Raw genomic sequence first — 19,057 nt, 5'->3', positions numbered from 1 at the left:
AGGGACGGTACAGAAACGCAGCTTTAGTTTCCCCTCTCCAACATGACCTCTAGAGCCGGAAGTAGGTACGCCTGGTCCCGCCCCTTCCGCTCTACTAAACCGACCAATGAGAACGGGCTGCTCAGCTTGCGCAAGCGCCTCGCCCTCCTCACGCAAGCACCGGGGCACGACGACCTCTTTAGCACCTGTTGCCATGACTCCGCCTCCGTCTTCCCCGCCCACTCGCAGGAGGCGGGCTGGGGCGGACTTTTGCTGAGGCTCCGCCCCCTCAGCTTTCGCCGGGAGCGGCCTCTAGGTGCTTCAGCAGAGGCTCGCAGAGCCGGAGGAAGGGAGCCTTAGGGCAGAGGCGGACCCCTAGCGCTGTGGAGAGAAAGTGACGGAGCCGCCCTTCGTTGTCAGCCCGGAACGAGGACACAGCGGCTCTCCCACTTAGCCGCTGTCGATCCCTACGCCGCCGAGATGGCAGCTGCGGGCTCCCGAGGCCTGCGGGCCTCCTACCACCGACTTATGGATAAAGTGGAGTTGTTGCTGCCAGAGAAATTGAGGCCGCTATACAACCACCCGGCAGGTAATGACTCTTGAACGAACGGCTCGCACCGAGGTCCCTCTCCCTCCAGAATTGGAACATTAGAGGCCCAGTGACAGTTCAGTTACTGCAGGAATCTCAGAGTCCCAGTCTCGTCACCTGCAGGGAATCCGTCAGTCCTAATCTTTCCCCTTGTCTCATTCTGCGTCTCTTCCCAAAGCCAAGCATCTGTGCCCCGTGCCCTTGTTGACTTCTGTTGCTTTCGCTTTATTAAGCACTACCGGTACTCCCGACCTCGCCTCCAGACTTGAACCTTAACTTCTCACGAAGGGGTCTCGGGCCACTACGCAACTCTTAGCTGCCTCCTCTTTTTCCCTCCGTGGATTTATAACGCACGTGAGAAAGAGCGGAATAGCTGTCTGAACTTAGCAGAGGGTTTGCACTGAAGGTCGTACTTCAACTCCTGTGGGCAGAGGCCTGCCGAGGGAGCCCTTCCCAAAATTAGACGCTTCCCCTTTCCCCTCCCCGGTCAATGTCACTCTCGGTTCCATAGATCCAGTATAAACCCAGTCATTACGCAATCACCGACCAGGCTTTAGCTGAACCTTTTTTGTGTGGGCAGATACGAATATAATTGTGCTCCACCACTTGCCAAGGTGTGACCTTGGGCAGAATTCTACACCTCTGTCCTCATTGTTGTAAAACGTATTCAGTGCGAAAATCAAAACTAACATACACGCTCCATTCTTTGGAGACGTTAGCTGTCAGTTGTGCTGGATGCGTATTCTTGTAGTTGAAAATAATAATTCTTTAAGAAACTGGACGACCCCTGCCCCTCCATCTCTTTATTATGGTTCTACAATTAGGTTATTTCTAATAGGAAATGGGAATTAATGATACTCAGTTGGGTGGGGAGTAAAATTTGATTATATAATAGGAAAATTTATTCTCAGTGGAAAAGACTGAGAATAACAAGAAGGTGGATTTTGCCTTTACATAGACAAAGTTTTCATTAGAAAGGTTTAATTCTGCCAAGGACTGAAGCAGTTCTCTGGCGCCTGGACTGTGTGCTAAATCTAGTGTCAGGTTTGATTGCTGAATGACGTATACTTCTGCATAGACTTTAGCCTAACACTAAATAGTATTACTACAATATAACACCATTATCAAGCTTGTTTTTAAAGAACTTTATTAATGAAGTTTGTTGGGTTGCCTTTTAGTTTTTATGTGTTTAATTTTGCTATATTTTATGGCAAAGATTTTTCAGGGGATAAGAGTTGGGCAATCTGTAATGATCAGGGTGTCACAAAGAAACTGAGTTCTGTGGCAATTCTTACCCTCCAGCTCTGTGTTTAGGGCAGGGGAAGTTTTAAAGTACTTAAACTAACAGAGAATTGGAGGGTACTCATTTGTTGGTCATTCCCAAGGCCCTGGCTTTTAGCCACCTGGACTTATTATTTATAGTACTTAAACTGCACAATGAAGAGCACTTTGTGCATGTCATCCAGAAGTCTTTGGGTTACTTCTGTTTTAAGTATAATAGAGGAAACACAGGCTTGGGAGACAGTCAGAGGTAGGCTGAGTCTTGACTGGCCTTAAAGAATTCCCCAAACCTTATAAATCTTTTAAAATTAAGAATGCTTGTGAGAATTAAATGGTGTAATATGTGTAAGACATGTAACAAAGTATTTGTTTTTCAAATCAGAACAAATGTTTTCTAAGTAAAGGGTTTGGGGGTTGTTATTGTTTGTTTTTGTGACAAGGTCCCTTCTATCCCAGGTTGACCTTGCTGTGTAAATAAAGTCTTTTTTGTTTTGTTTTGTTTTTTGAGACGGGGTTTCTCTGTATTGTTTTGCAGGCTGTCTAGGAACTCCCGGAAGAGATCCACCTGCCTCTGCCTCCCAAGTCCTGGGGTTAAAGGTGTGCACCCCCAACGCCAGGCAAAGTCTTATTTTTTCAAAGTAGTTCTCCAGGTGTGGTAGCCACTCCTTTAACCCCAGTCCTCCAGAGGCCAAGACAGGCAAATCTTTGTGAGTTTAGTTCCAGGACAGCAATGACTGTGACACAGAAAAATCCTGTCTTGAAGAAGCAAAGAAAGACTTGTTCTTACTACCTTCTCCTGGTTGGCCTCAAACTCACCAGAAATCTTCAACTCCTGTTGGCAGAGGCCTACTGAGGGAGCCCTTCCAAAAATTTGCTTCTGAAATGCTGGGGTTAAAGGTGTGTCCCACTGGGATCTGACACCTTATGTTTTTAGAAAAGTTTTTCTACAGAAAGTCTTCCATTGAGATAAAGTCTTTCTCTGATCCTGGATATCATCATTTCACCTAGAATGGCTAGGTGATGTCGATAGCTCCAGGGATCTACTTGTCTCCACCCTCTATCTCTACATCCAGTGCTAGGGTTACAGACATGTACAGTGTTCCTTATTTATGTGGTGCTAGGAATAGAACCCAGGGCTTCGAGCTAAGCTACATCTCTAGCAATTGAATTTTTTTTTTTTTTTTGGTTTTTCGAGACAGGGTTTCTCTGTGGCTTTGGAGGCTGTCCTGGAACTCACTTTGTAGACCAGGCTGGCCTCGAACTCACAGAGATCCGCCTGCCCCTGCCTCCCGAGTGCTGGGATTAAAGGCGTGCGCCACCAACGCCCGGCTTTTTAAATAATGAAGAAAGATGCCTATCATTAAAAACTTATTTATTAGCCGGGTAGTGGTGGCGCACGCCTTTAATCCCAGCACTCAGGAGGCAGAGGCAGGCGGATCTCTGTGAGTTTGAGGCCAGGCTGGACCGACAGCCTCCAAAACAATACAGAGAAACCCTGTCTCGTAAAAAACCAAAAAAAAAAAAACTTATTTATTATTGAAAAGCACAGCAACATAGAAAAGAACTAGAATGAAAAATATGGCTGTTGGCTCACTAGTGTTAGACAAAAGTCTAAGAAAATGTGGTGGTAGTGATGTTGGGGGTGGTGGCAGTGATGTTGGGGGTGGTGGCAGTGGCATCACACACCTTCAGTCCCAGCACTCAGAAAGCAAACAGATCACTGAGTTCAAGGGCAACGTGGTCAGCAGAGCTAGTTCTGGGACTACCAGAGCTACACGGAGAAGCCCTGTCTCTTTTGAAAGACCAAAAAGAAAAAGAAAAGAAATAACTGAGAAAAACAGACTATTGTTCTACTCATTAGGCAGTAGGAAAATACCACTGTACATTTGTATTACTAATTGAGTCACCTTCCAAGCATTAGACTACATTCATATACAAGAGTTCTTACTTTTTAAAAAGCTATAGAAGGTTAGAATATTAATAGTTGGAAAGTATATATTGCTTGTTATACATTTTTTATTTACTTTTGTCCCTGACAAGCAACAAGAAAATATTTTACATAGCTATATACTATAGTTAGAATACTATGTGGCCCAGAATTTTGAGGCCTTAGTCATTCTTTCTGCTTATGTATATCATGTGCTATGATACAGAATGATCTACCTCTGTAGAAAAATACTAGAATATAACTAAATGTGATCCCTAGACAAGTTCCTCAACTCACATAAGGGATCACCCATCCAGCTAAGTATGTATATAAAGCATGTGGCTCTAAACAAGTTAGTTGCATAATGTTCTAGGCATTTGTCAAATCATAACTTTGAAGTTATGTTTCACAATGTTTAGTTAACAGCTTAGTTGGTGATTTGGTTTGAATGTCCTTCAACTAAGTTATATATTGAGATTGAATCTTCATTGTGAGGTATTAAGTAACTGGAAATTTAACCAGACTGTGGTGTTTAGAGGTGGACCATTTGGGGAGTAAATAAAATGAGATGATAAATTCCTTAGGGTAAAGTGCCTGTGATCGAGTCCTACTGACTTTGGGCAGAGACCATATACATACCTAACATATCTTTCCCCTCTTGCTGACTAGAACACTCTGCCCTACCTTCAGGACTATCAGCAAAACAGCCATCACTAAAAGGTCTTAGACCTGACATCTTTATACTCATGAGCCAAAAAAAAGTTCTTTTTCCTTTAAAACTTAGTCACTTAATTTTATGTGTGTGTTTTGTCTGAATATATGTCTGTGTGCCACATGTATGTGTACCTGGTATACATGTAGGTCAGAAGAAGTCATTGGATTCACTCCCCTGAAGTGGAGTTAAGGATGCTTGTGAGCCGCCATGTGGGTGCTGGGAACCAAGTCCTGTCCTCTCTGAGAGCAATCCTTAACCACTGAGTCATCTCCCCAGTCCCAGAAAAGTTATTATCAAGTGCTGGGCTTAGGTATTTCATTGTAATAATGGAACATTGATGAATACAGTTGGGAATAAAAAACTACTAATTTAAAAAGCATACTTTAAAAAATTTTGTGAACTATAAAATAGGGTGTGTCATACCAAGAGGTACACAAAATGAAATACCAGTATTAATACATACATACATACAGTCAGTCTATGATCTGGATAGACTTTATTTATTCCACTGATAACAATTCCTCCAAGCCAAAGAAACTGGGAAATAAAATTTGGCTTATAAAGTATATCAACCTAGCCACACATGGTTGTGCACCCCTGTAATCCCAGCACTCAGGAGGAAGAGGCAGGCAAATATCTGGGAGATCAGAGTCAACCATATCTTGATAGAAAGTTCCAGGGAAGCCAGAGCTACATGGAGGAGGTTCTGTCACAGAACCCACCCCCCCAAAAAAAGAAGGGGAAAGGATCATCCACTTGCCAGCCACAGTGATACAACCTGTAATCTCTGCATCCTGGAGTCTGAAGCAGGAAAATCTTGTCACATTCAAGGGCAGCCTGAGATGAACAGATACCTTGAACTATATGGTGAGACCCTGTCCCAGAGAAAACAGTAGTAGTAGGGAAAACTGGGAAAGATGGCTCTGCAGGCAAAGGCATCTGACAACCTGAGTGTGACCCTGGGACCCACATAGTGGGAAGCACTGCCTCTCCAAAGTGGTCCTCTGGCCGCCTTGCGCATGCCTAGTGCATGCAGCACTCCCACAAACACATTAATTAATAAATGGGATGGATAATAAATAAACAAAGAAAAGTATTTTGCTACTTGCTATAATCCCATTATCCTTAGGTAGATCATAATTTTAAATATAATAGACTATTGTCTGATGTTTCTAAATTATCACTAGTTGAGGCCTTTTCTACATTTGAGAGCTAAGTCTTATGGAAGAAAAGGTGAAATGTATTGTTAGTTAATTCCTTGCCTAAGAGTGTACAGTTCTCTGTAAGAATGACTTTATTTTTGTTGAGCTCTAAATTAAAATTTCTTAAATGCATTTTCCACAGTTACTTCTTTAAAAATAAATGTTAATAACTACTTTGTTAATTTATACTTCTGTTAATCCTGATATTAAGGTATTATAATCACATTAGAGATCTAGAGATCATAATTATCATTTATTTTTATGTTCTCTTGTGAGAATAACTATAGTTGTATATACCATAACCTTGGGGTTTTTTTGTTTGTTTGTTTGTTTTGCTTTTTCAAGACAGGGTTTCTCTGTATTGTTTTGGAGGCTGTCCTGGAACACCCTTTGTAGACCAGGCTGGTAAGACAAAAACCAAGGTTTAGCCGTGCGTTGGTAGCGCACGCCTTTAATCCCAGCACTTGGGAGGCAGAGACAGGCGGATCTCTGTGAGTTCGAGGCCAGCCTGGGCTACAGAGCGAGTGCCAGGATAGGCTCCAAAGCTACACAGAGAAACCCTGTCTCAAAAAACCAAAAACAAATTTTAAAAAAAACTTTATTTGGATATAGTAACAGTGTCTATATCTGAATTTACACATTATCTGCAATTTTTTGCTATATACTCTGAAAATAAAACATTAAGATCAAATGAAAGGGCAAACTAAGTTGTCTTTGCAATGTTTATGGTAATATTGCTTGTTGTACTCTTCCCCCCACCCCCAAGAAACAGGGTTTCACTATGAAGTCCTCAGTGGCCTAGAACAGACCAGGAAGACTTCAAGTTGACAGAAACTTACCTATCTCTACTCTGAATGCTGGAATTAAGGCATGTACAGCCACACCGAACCCTCCAGTTTCTTTTTAACAATTTAAAAGCAAAGTAACAAAAACAAAAGCAATCTACTTTGTTCTGGGAGTGGTGGGTCATATCTGTATCCTCTTCCATGGGAAATTAAGGTCAGAGGAAAGTAGTGAATTCAAGTCAGCCTGGATGTTATCAGGGATTTCCAAACCAGGGGGGCTAACAGTGAAACAACCGCCATACACCTACTCCATCTCAAAAAAAGAAAAAAAAAGTTACTTGTTTACATTTGCAAATATCCAGCTCTAGTTGTTTGCTACTTGTCAATGTCTTCAAGTATCTCAGAAAAAATAGCAATTTGAAAGTCTTACATATTTGCTCTTAAAGTTATTAAACTCACTTAAAGTTTGCTTTCATCATTTAAAATTATCACTACTTGGGGCAGCAGTTAAGAACACTTAACTGCTCTTGCAGAGCAGCTAGGTTTGGTTCCCCCTAACCAGATGGTAGCTCGTAGCCATCTGTAACTCTAGTTTCGGGGATCTAACACCCTCTTCTGACTCCCATGGACACCACGTGTGAGCATGATGAAAATACAGGCAAAACACTCATAACATTAAATAAATTTTTTTTCACTAGTTAAAATATCTTTCTTGGAGCTGGGCGGTGGTGGCGCATGCCTTTAATCCCAGCACTTGGGAGGCTGAGGCAGGCGGATTTCTGTGAGTTCGAGGCCAGGCTGGACCGACAGTCTCCAAAACAATACAGAGAAACCCTGACTCGTAAAACCAAAAAAAAAAAAAAAATCTTTCTTGGTCCAAAAACCTGGCCACTTAATTTCATATTTGAAGGATTTTTTTCCCTTGGTTAGTTGGTTGTTTCTGTTTTGTTTTGTTTGTTTTATGATTGGTTGGTTGTTTGGATCTGTAGGCATTTGTCACCTAGCTTGGCACATTTGGGTAAATTAGATACTAGGTAAACCTACTGGAAAGTTTTATTGTTCATTAACCCAAGTGTTCAACCATTTAAACTTTCAAATAACCTAGAACCTAAGGACCTTATTTAGAAAAACAAATTAAGAACAGCAACAGAATAGTTTTGAAATGGTGAGGACTGGGAGAATCCAGAAGAATTAAAAGTAAATATGGATACTTGTTCACCCTGCGACTGAGAAGGTAGACTTCCTTGAGTGATGAAACCAAGCTTCAAGCAATAATAAAAACCAAATTATGAAATTGATACAACCCATGATCCAGAGCCCATGTATGACAAAGGAAAATGACCTTGGTGAGATGACGGGAACCTCCCCAGTCACTCTAAATGAAATTACAGCAATCGGTGTATTCTGAGTTTAGGGCAGGTATCATCCTCTCAAAGAGTTGAGAAACTTTTTAGTAAAAGCCGAGTAAAGTCGTCGTGAAGGAGATGAGAAAAGCAAATTCTGACCTTGAGAATAAAACAATGTCAGGGCCACTCTTAGTCAAACCTCAAATTTGTGTATCTTGATAAGCCTCTATATGGACATAGTTAAGCCCAGTGTAGAAGACAGTTAACATATGAGCTGCGCTGGTTGTTCAAAGGGGCGTTTAGCTTAAACTGGAGTTGTTAAAGAAGGCTCCCTTGATAACCTGAAACCTAAAACATGATTCTGGGTAAATGAGAGTAGGGGAATTTAGATATTGGTAAGTCTGGTTTAACTTTTTTTGTGTGGTGCTGAGACTCAAACATAAGGCCACACATGGTGGTGGTTTATACTGCAATCTAAGTCTTTGGATATCATTTTTAGAACAATTCTCCAAACACTAGATGATCACAGAACAGATCATGTCAATTATGCTAAGCTTCATTTTCCCATCTATCTCATATCAAATTATTTTTACATTTTTTCCATACACCTTCATCTGTCTATCCATATTGTAGATGTTGAACAAGTTTGTAGACAGTGTTGAATGGTTTCTGGGAGAATTAAAACTACCAAAAGGTTCTAAGTTTTGATGCTTATAATTGAATAGAAAAAAATCTGTGTTAGCACTCGCTGCCCTTCCAGAAAAACCAATTTCAATTCCCAGCTCTCACATAGTGGCTCACAACTGTCTGAAACTGCAGTTCCAAGGATCCAGGGCCCTCTTTTAACCTCCTCTGGCACCAGGCACACAAGTGCTGTACAGATATACGTGTGAGCAAGTCATTCATATAAATCAAATCAAATCCATAATGAATCTAAGGTGTTTCTGATGGCAGAAAATACTTCCTGAAACACCTCACTCAGACATAAATTGCATTATTTTTGCTGTATATACAAAGTACAGAGGTCTTACAGAAATATAATGGTTTGATTGCAGAAACACTGACTAGTTTTACCTTCATTCCTCAGCATATAAGTACCAAATTCATGTATCCTTAGATTGTATTGTCAGAATATATTTGATAATAAAAATTATTGAGTGCTGGAAAGATGGTTCAGCAGTTAGGAGCACTTGCTACTCTCCTGGAAGACCTGAAGTCTGCTCCCAGCACCCACATCAGCCAGCTTACAGCTTCCTGCAGCTTCAAAGGATCTGCTGGATCCCTGTGATTTTTAAGCCAGCCTGGTCTATATAGTGAATTCAAGGCTAGCCAGCTCTACATAAGGCCCTGTCTCAAGAAATTATGATTGCCAAGTAAAGTAGAATATTAAGGCAGTAGTAATAGACATGGGCATAATCAGAGTTTTTAACCTTGAATTTGCCTTTATAATCACTTTTATGTTAAATTACATATTTACATAATGACATAGATTCCAGGAATGGTGGGCCATGCCTGTGCAATCTCACCATTAGTTCCAGGCCAGCCTGAGCTACAGTTCAGCAAGAACATGTCTCAAAAAGAAAAAAAATGAATATATTTTGTTAATCACATGTATAAAGCACATATATAACATTGAGTATTCTGTTATGTTCTAAACTTGGCAGGTTTAGTTACACTTTAAATTCCCCCAAACAAATCTGTCTCACCTCACTGTACCCTCTGGAGGTAAAAGGAGTCATTGTCTGTGGAGCTCACTAGATGCCTGGCTTGAATGCATCTTACAGCTTCTCTTGAGTTTCCTCCCAGCTCTAGAAGGCTACCCTGGAACTAGCTCTGTAGACTCATCCAGCTTCCACCTGAGAGATGAGCCTGCCTCTGCCTCCTCAGCCATAACTCCTGGCTCACCTTAGCTTATTTTTAATGTGATAGAAAGACACATGGAAGATTGATATTATGCTTTTGTAACTTTTTTCTGTAGAAAGCAGAGTAGAATTTGGTGTTAGCTGATAAAGGAATGCTTATAATATATTTGATTATTTCTGAATTTAATTCTTTCTTTTGTTTTTCAGGCCCCAGAACAGTTTTTTTCTGGGCTCCAATAATGAAATGGGTAAGTCTTAAGTTTTTGGTGTTTTTTTTGTTTGTTTGTTTGGTTGGTTTGGTTTGGTTTGGTTTGGTTTTTGGAGACAGGGATTCTCTGTATTACTTTGGAGGTTGTCCTGGAACTCGATCTGTAGACCAGGCTGGCCTCAAACTCACAGAGATCTGCCTGCCTCTTCCTCCTGAGTCCTGGGATTATAGGCATGAGCCACCACCAGCCAACAAATGTGAAGTTTTAACAAGAATTACTTCAAATAATTAATTCCTTGATAGAAATTTACTAATTTAGCCGGGCGTTGGTGGCGCACGCCTTTAATCCCAGCACTTGGGAGGCAGGGGCAGGCGGATCTCTGTGAGTTCGAGGCCAGCCTGGTCTACAGAGTGAGTTCCAGGACAGCCTCCAAAGCCACAGAGAAACCCTGTCTCGAAAAACCAAAAAAAAAAAAAAAAGAAATTTACTAATTTGAGACAAATCTTATGAAGGATATACTTTACCTTTCTTAGTTTATCTAAACTCTTAGTTTATCAGAAAGGGCCTCTGGATACACATTTTTATTTTTATTTATTTATTTATTTATTTTGGTTTTTCTTTGTTTGTTTGTTTCCCGAGATGAAGTTTCTCTGTCCTGGGACTTGCTCTATAGACCAGGCTGGCCTCCAACTCACAGAGATCCTCCTACCTCTGCCTCCCAACTGCTGGGATTAAAGGTGAGTGCCACCATTGCCCAGCTGGATACACATTTCTTTAACATAACATACAGAGCCACTCATGGTGTTATATCAAAGTACTTGGATGTCAGAGATAGAAGATCAAGGGTTTAAGTCTGTCCTCTGGCTATGTATAGAATTTGAGGCCAGCTTAAGTATAGATGACTCTGTCTAATATATGTATTACATAAAAGAATTTGAGAACCTATGACTTCTGACTACAAGATTATTATTTTCACTCTATACCAAATATAGGTACATATATAATATATATCCATTCTAGTGGTTATTTGTAGCAAATCATTGAATCTATGTTGAAAAGGATCTGTTTTAATAACCTCTACAGGTGACTCTAGTGTCCCCTTAGTTGAAAACTGCTAGTCTGTTTTGGTTTTTTGAGACAGGGTTTCTCTGTAGCTTTCAAGTCTATCCTAGAACTCACTCTGTAAAGTAGACTGGCCTTGAACTCACAGAGATCCTCCTGCCTCCTGTAAACTCTTAATATGGCAAAATACATATAAAATTACCATCTTAATAATTTTTGCTTTTGTTTTTTAAATATATATCCAAGTAGTACTCAGTGCATTATCATATAGCCAATCTGCTTTATAGCTTGGAGACTTTAGGACCATTACACACTCCCCTACCCACTGCTTCTTTCTCTAAAACTACCTTTCTACTTGTTTTGTTTGTTTGTTTGTTTGTTTGTTTTTGTTTTTGTTTTTTGAGACAGGGTTTCTCTGTGGCTTTGGAAGCTGTCCTGGAACTCACTCTGTAGACCAGGCTGGCCTCGAACTCACAGAGATCCGCCTGCCTCTGCCTCCGTAGTGCTGGGATTAAAGGCGTGTTCCACCAACACCCAGCTGCAACAAGCACTCTTAACTGCTTAACCATCTCTCCAGTCCCATGGAGAGTTCATGACTGGTTTATTTCACTGAACGTGTCCTCCAGGTTATTTTATATCAGAATTTGCTTTGTTTTGTAGCTGAATAATACCCATTGAGTTGCTGGATACAAGTCTGGCTGCTTGCTGCTTGAAAGCCAGTACTGTAGAAATAAGAGTTGCTGAAAAGGAAATCAGGTTTACTCAAGGACTAGCACTTTGGAAGACAGGAGGCTTTTGTGCTGCTACAGGAATCAGGTGTAAGAAAAGGTTTTTAGCATGGTTGAGGTAGCACACACCTTTAATCCCAGCACCAGAGAAGTCAGGTCAGTTGGAAGGCAGCCCATTCTACAGAGATTCATAATTTTTTTATAAAAAAAGTCTTTTAAAGGGAGGCACAAGAGCTGGGCGGTGGTGGCACACCTTTAATCCCAGCACTCGGGAGGCAGAGGCAGGCGATCTCTGTGAGTTCGAGGCCGGTTGGCCCGATAGCCTCCAAAACAATACAGAGAAACCCTGTCTCGTAAAAAAAAAAAAAAAAAAGGGAGGCACAGGGGACATTTGCAGGAATAATACATGCTGGGCAAGCCGGGAGGCAGAGGCAGGCGGATCTCTGTGAGTTCGAGGCTGGGCTGGACCGACAGCCTCAAACAATACAGAGAAACCCTGTCTCCTAAAACAAAAAACAAAAACAAAAAAAAAACATGCTGGGCAGAGTCCTTATCAGTAGCATTTGTCTCCCCTTTTTCTTCTTTCTCCTCTCCAAACATCATAAGGGATATTTACCCTCCTGAAGATCTTTGAACAGACATAGTTACTTTTGTTTTAATTGATTTGTAGAACAGATTGCTCCCAGGGCTTGCATATGCAGGCAAGTGGTGTACTACCACCAAAGTGCATCCCCAGCCTAACACACTACTATTGTGCAAGTGAGATGTCAGCAGTTGGTGTTCTGTTAGTCAACGCATGAAGTAAAGAGTAACAAGAGGCGGTTACATGTTATTTAGGTGTAATTACCAAATTATAGGTTACCGCATGCTTTTGTTTTTGTTTCTGGCCTCATGCATGGATAGCACATGCTGTATCATGGAATTATATACTGACCATCTTTTTACATTTTTTTCTGAGACATACTCACTAAATTCCCCAGATTGCCTTGACCTTTTTATCCTTAGCCCTTGTTTTTTTGGAATAAGACTTCATTCTATAGTTGAGACACAGGTCTTAAACTTTAATCCTCCTTCCCTTAGCCCCTCAAATATCTTGAATTGCAGAACCCCTTATTACTAAGCTTTCTGAGTAATGCTGACATTAGGATGTGTGTGGGTGATTCTATAAAAGATACTAAAGACACAGCAGGAGTAGGCATGGGGGGGGGCTCAGAGGATTAGAGCACTTGCTGCTCTTGTGGATACCAGAATTCAGTCCCAGCATCTACATGATGCCTCACTGCCAGCTTTAACTCCAGTTTCAGGGCTTACAATGCCCTTCTCTGGCCTCCATGGGCACTGCACACAGATGGTGTACACACACACACACACCCACACACACTAAAAAAAAAGGATAGAGACAGAAAACAAAGGAGAAAGTACTCTTGAATGTCTTGTAGCTTCTTGTCATGCTCTGGGGGTTTTTAATGTTAGGGTCAGTATTATGAATATAGCTATCGTGGAAATTCACAAATATTTTATTTAACTTAAAATTAAAAATTACTATGCCTCACTCCTGATGCCCTGCCTCTGTATCTTAAACATGTGTTTGCAGGGGTTGGTGTGTGCTGGGTTAGCTGACATGGCCAGACCTGCAGAGAAACTCAGCACAGCTCAATCTACCGTGCTGATGGCTACAGGTAAACTGAAAGCGTCCATATTCAGAGAGGGGAGGGGGGGGAGAGAATGTATCACTGTTCCTGAGGACATGTGAGACAATGTCTACTAAGTACAGATAAGGAATTGATACCACCAAATTCAGTGAACCAGTGATTTTCTTGGAGTTACTTACAGAAGTAAGGGTGAGGAGCTATTTACAGAACCAGAAATTATTGAGATAGCTGCATGACCAAAAACCTACCCCAGCATGGGTAACAGTCCAGGAAGCCTGGAACTCATTGCACAACTTCACTGCACAACCTGTAGGCAGCTTGACAAGTTCGAAAATGTTTCTTCTAACCTCAGTCTGAATGTCTTCCAGGTAGCTTGGCTTGTCTGAGAGTCTCTCTCATCACTGTTTTCTATTTATATAAGTTTGAACAGAGGGACTGAATGCTTCTGGCGAGTTTTAGGAACTTCCTGGTACTTTGTGAGTTTTAACTAGCTTCTCTTCAGGTCATCCTGAGCCTTTATTTTTACTGAGAATTTCATACATGCATATATTTTGATCAAATCCGTCACCCACCATGTTTCTCTCCCAACAACAATAACAAAAGGAACATCCTGAGTCTTAAACTTCTAACAAGATAGAATCTTTTATCCTGAAAGAGATTGCTATACAGTAACCCCATACTAGCTGAAGAAATGGTTCAGCCTTTAAAGGCTGGGCACACAACCAAAATTAACCCACATACAACAAAACTCTTGAGTTTTATCTTCATTTAATGATTTAAAAATGTCTGCATATATATTTACTCTCACACATTACCCATTTATAGGGAATCACTGCATTATGGATAGCTTAGGCAGGAAGGTTGTTGGGAGTAAGTATCTGTTTGAGGTTTTGCTTTCCAGGCTTTTACATGAGCATACTTGTATAAGTAGGAAGATGGAGTAGTTAATAGGCATTGGTTCCTAGCAAAGTCTCCCTTTAATGTAAGAACTGAGAATTTTGTATAATACTAAAAATTATATGGTGAGAATTTTTATGTATTGTATAATTATGTAAATATGCAATTTTATATAATAAGACTTAAAGGTACTTTTTAAAGACATAGTACAGCATTTCTTTGTTCTTCATCCTGTTTTTATTGTCATGGTCTTATTCTTTGCTCAGATAATTAAACATTAAATACATTATGAGAGAAAAGTCTGTGCCTTTAAAAAAAATGCTTTGTTTCAACAGGGTTTATTTGGTCAAGGTACTCACTTGTAATTATACCAAAAAATTGGAGTTTGTTCGCTGTTAATTTCTTTGTGGGGTCAGCAGGAGCCTCTCAGCTCTTTCGTATATGGAGGTAAGCCTACTACCAAGGTGCAGTAGAACTGGTTCAGAAGCTACCTAGATGGATGGATGGATGGATGTGTGCGTGTGTGCATGTGTGTTTGCATTTCACATATACTTTCGACAAAATTGTGCGTGAAGTAGAAATGTGTCAGTTCTGTCAAAGTCTAGAAAGTTACAAATAAGATAAAAGCAGCTAAGCTTAATGATACCTAGATTTAAATCCAACAGTTTATTGTCTAAGTGGGTTCTCATTTTTTGTAGTTCTCCCCCACTTCTCTTTCTGTCTCTGATAACTGTATCAGTTGATTTTCTGCTGCTGTGATAAAATACTATGACCAAAAGCAATTTTTAAAGTAGAGTTTATTTGGCGTATGGTTCCACAGGAACAGACTCTATGAAGGTAAGAAAGGCATGGCAGTAGTTACAGAAAACATAGCTGTGGGAGCAGGAAGCTGGTTAATCACATTTTCATCCACATATAGGAAGCAGAGAGAGAACAGGAAGTGGAGCATGATGGTGAAATCTCAAAGCCAGCCATCAATGACAGTACTTTATACAGCAAGGCTCCACCTCTTAAAGAGTTTATAACCTCCAAACAGCACCACCACTGGGGACCAAATGTTCACACATGAGCCTATGGGGACATTCCTCATCAAAGCCACCACAACATATAAAACTCATGATTTACAAGTAATTCCCAGCATCAGCCTTTTATCACTTGCTTTCATCTATATGTAATGAGTGAGCTTTAAATGTATAAGGTATAGTATGGGAATCACATTTAGAGTGAGGTCACTGGTTTCATTGCAAAGTATTCCATGAACACTGGAAAGTTTTTGTTGTTGTTATGTTTTTTGTTTTGTTTTGTTTTGTTTTTGAGACAGGGTTTCTCTGTAACTTTGGAGACTGCCCTGGAACTCACTCCATAGGCCAGGCTGGCCTCAAACACACAGATCATCTACCTGCCTCTGCCTCCTGAACACTGGAAAGTTTTTAAGCTGTTTACTCAGTAGTTAACACTGGGGCCTGGTACATTTTTTAAAGGAGTGGAGAAAGCCAGGCATGGTGGTGCTCACCTGTAATTCCAGTGCTGAGGAGGCAGAGATAAGAGGATCCCTGGATACTCAGTCCTCCCAGGTTCAGTGAGACTCTCACTCAAAAAAAAAAATGGTGGAGAGCAATTGAGGAAAACACCTCTCATTGACCTGTCACACATATACAAGCTACAGTATACAAAAAGGTTAATATTTGTCATGTCAAATAATAGTTGTGTTACGATCAAATATTTGAAGTAAAAATTTTTCAAGACATCTAAGAAGTAGGGTAAGCTTCATATTATATGGTTTTCTACTCTACTATAAACAGAAAAAAAGTTAATTAAACTTAAAGGATTATAGAGAAGAAAGACTCTGCCTCTATAGTTGAGTCTTCTCTGAATTAATGAGTTGAGAAAACTTAAGTTTACATAAACTTAAGTGTTTATAACCTATTAGTCTGTCTGTAGGAGAAAGTATGTTTTGCTTCTAGTAATCAAGCAAGAATTCATTTCCACTTGATTTTGGTCTTAGATAAAGTGAAAAAATTGTAGTTATCACCTTTTGTCAATTTTTAAAAAGTTGTATTTATTTATTTATTTATTATGTATACAGTATTTTGCCTGCATGTATGCCTGAAGGACAGAAAAAAGCCCCAGGTCTCATTACAGATGGTTGTGAGCCACCAAGTCTTTGATGGGAATCGAACTCAGGATCTCTGAAAGTGCAGTCAGTGTTCTTTACCTGTGAGCCATGTCTCCAGCCCCACATTTTGCCAATTTTGTGTAAATACTCATATTAGCTGTGGGTCATTCAGGGTTGAACATAGAGGGCTGGAGGGATGCCACAGCTGTTAGGAATGCCAGCTGCTCTTGCTGAGGACTCAATTTTGATTCCCAGCATCTACTTCAGGTGGTTTACACCTGCCTGCAACTCCAAGCCCCAGGAGATCGAGAATGGTCTTTTGGTCTCTAGAAGCACCCTTCACACACATACACACACACTCAGATACACACAGAAATAATTTTTTGTTTTAAATGAATGAGAATACGTCAGTGAATGTTGCTCAGAGTTCGGTGCTTGCCTAGCATTAGCATGTGTGAGCCCTGGGTCTGGTTTTGTTTTGTTGTTCTGAGACAGTTTCTCCATATAGTCCTGGATGTCCTAGAACTCCCTCTGTAGACCATGCTGACCTTGATCTCAGAGATCCACCTACTGGGATTAAAGGGGTGTGCCACCACAGCCTTGGGCATACATTTGCACATGCTCGAGTGTGTATGCGTAAATGTTAAAATTTAAAAATTACCTGTTTAGATAGGAAACCTGCCATATAAGCAGTTAAAACTTTGGCAGTTGCGATCTGAAGTGCAGCAGAGGCAAATGAACTCTTTGAGTGTCTCACTTTTCCTTCTGCCTGTTTCTATCTGTAAGTTCCTTAGAAGATTATATTTGCAGTTATGTAGCCACTTGACAATGGGAAAGAAGTAGAATGTGCTTTCCATCCTCTTTTTTCCTGCTGTTATTGCTAATGAGTCATCTTTTTGTTTTCTTTATAGATATAATCAAGAACTCAAAGCTAAAGGAATTAAGTAAGAGTTCCTGATCACCTGAACAATCCAGATGTGGACAGAAACATTAGAACCTAGTTTATTTAATTATTGATAAGGTGATGATAACTGTTCTGATAACATTTGAAAAGAATGAAAAAGAAATCTAACTGTAATTAATAGCTAGCACTTGACTCCACAGGAAAATAAAGCAAACTTTTAATAACAGTCTCTTTACACATGTTTCCAGGAACTTAACCTATGGATAGCACTAACCTTGTTTTCTACCACTTGTCCATAATAAATCTTACTTGATCATACATACTGCAGCTTCATCTTTTAGTTAACCAAGATTTATAAGAGCAAGCACATTCAAGCAAGCAGAAACATGGTCAAAGGGCTAAAGACCCACTTCTCACTGTAGGATGGTCAAGTGGCTACACGTGGAAGGCAGTGAAGTTCAAAAGGTAAGAAGTGGCTAGCAGAATGCCTAGCATTGTAACTTGAAGTATTTGGGTTTTTTAACCTTAATGAATTTCAGGACAAGAGATCTTTTTGTTTTGTTTTTTCCAGACAGGGTTTCCCTGTATTGCTTTGGAGGCTGTCCTGGCACTTGCTCTGTAGACCAGGCTGGCCTCGAACTCACAGAGATCCACTTGCCTCTGCCTCCCAGTTCTGGGATTAAAGGCATGCGCCACCAACACCCAGCAGAGATTTTTTTTCTTCACTTAAATTAAAAACAATCTTCTTTTACATACCAATTCCAAGTCCCTCTCCCTCTTGTCCTCCCATGCCCTCCACCAACTCCCCATTCCATCCCCCTTTTACTTCCCAGGGAGGGTGAGTCTTCTCATGGGGGAACATCAAAGTCTGTTACATCATTTGGGGCAGGGCCTAGGCCCTCCCCCATGTATCTAGTCTGAGAGAGTATCCCTCCATGGAGAATGGGCTCCCAACGTTCATACACTAGGGATAAATACTGGTTCCACTGCCAGAGGTCTCACAGACTGCCCTGGCTTCCCAACTGACACCCATGTTCAGGGGGCCTGGTTCGGTCCTATGCTGATTCCCCAGCTGTCAGACTGGAGTCCCTGTGCTCCCACTTGCTCAGGTCAGCTGTTTACTGTGAGTTTCATGATCTGAGCAAATTGGGGGGGGGGGTGTTAGTGGGTGAGGGATCAGGAAGATCGAGGCAAGGGAAGAATAAAGAAAGAGAGCAAGAAAAGAGATACCTTAATAGGGGTAGAGGGAGCCATTTTAGGTTTAAAGAGAAATCTGGTACTAAGGAAATGTCTAGGGAGCCACAAGGATGACCCCCCAACTAACAATCTAAACAATAGTGGAGGGGCTACCTTAAATACCCTTCCTCCATAATGAGAATGATGACTACCTTAAATGCTATCTTAGAGCCTTCATCCAGTAGCTCATGGAAGCAGAAGCAGAGACCCACAGCTAAGTACTGAGCCGAATTCCTGGAATCCAGCTGTAGAGAGGGAGGAGTGATGAGCAAAGGGGTCAAGACAAATTCTGGGGAAACCCACAGCTAGAGATTTTTAAGTAGGATTGTTGTGACGGGGAGTTAAGACAATTTGGAGGTTTTGTTTTGTTTTTCTGTCTGTTTTCTTTAAGAAAAGAACTTGCTATATAGCCCAGGCTAGCTTCAAACTCTCCTCTCTGTAATTTTCAGGTCTGGAAATTACAAAAATGTGCTATCTTGTTAACATTGAGATAATGCTAATACATAGCCTGGTTCATAAAGAGTATTAAACTTTTGTTTTGTTTTGTTTTTTCGAGACAAGGTTTCT

General features: G+C 40.8%; 1 protein-coding gene across 1 annotated transcript; it reads left to right on the top strand.

The window, feature by feature from the left end:
• The first annotated feature begins 237 nt into the window (after window positions 1–237).
• Mpc2 (mitochondrial pyruvate carrier 2) lies at window positions 238–17,572 on the top strand. Its single transcript, XM_013114251.3, has 5 exons — window positions 238–568; window positions 9,894–9,934; window positions 13,280–13,364; window positions 14,570–14,681; window positions 17,262–17,572. The coding sequence occupies exons 1-5, from the start codon at window positions 460–462 to the stop codon at window positions 17,296–17,298; spliced, it is 384 nt and encodes a 127-aa protein (XP_012969705.1). The 5' UTR covers window positions 238–459; the 3' UTR covers window positions 17,299–17,572.
• The last annotated feature ends 1,485 nt before the right edge of the window (window positions 17,573–19,057 follow it).

The sequence above is a fragment of the Mesocricetus auratus genome, unplaced genomic scaffold, assembly GCF_017639785.1.
Source record: "Mesocricetus auratus isolate SY011 unplaced genomic scaffold, BCM_Maur_2.0 Super-Scaffold_100676, whole genome shotgun sequence".
Lineage (NCBI taxonomy): Eukaryota > Metazoa > Chordata > Mammalia > Rodentia > Cricetidae > Mesocricetus > Mesocricetus auratus.
Note: the sequence above shows the minus strand (reverse complement) of the source record. Positions and strands in the feature narration are given on the sequence as shown.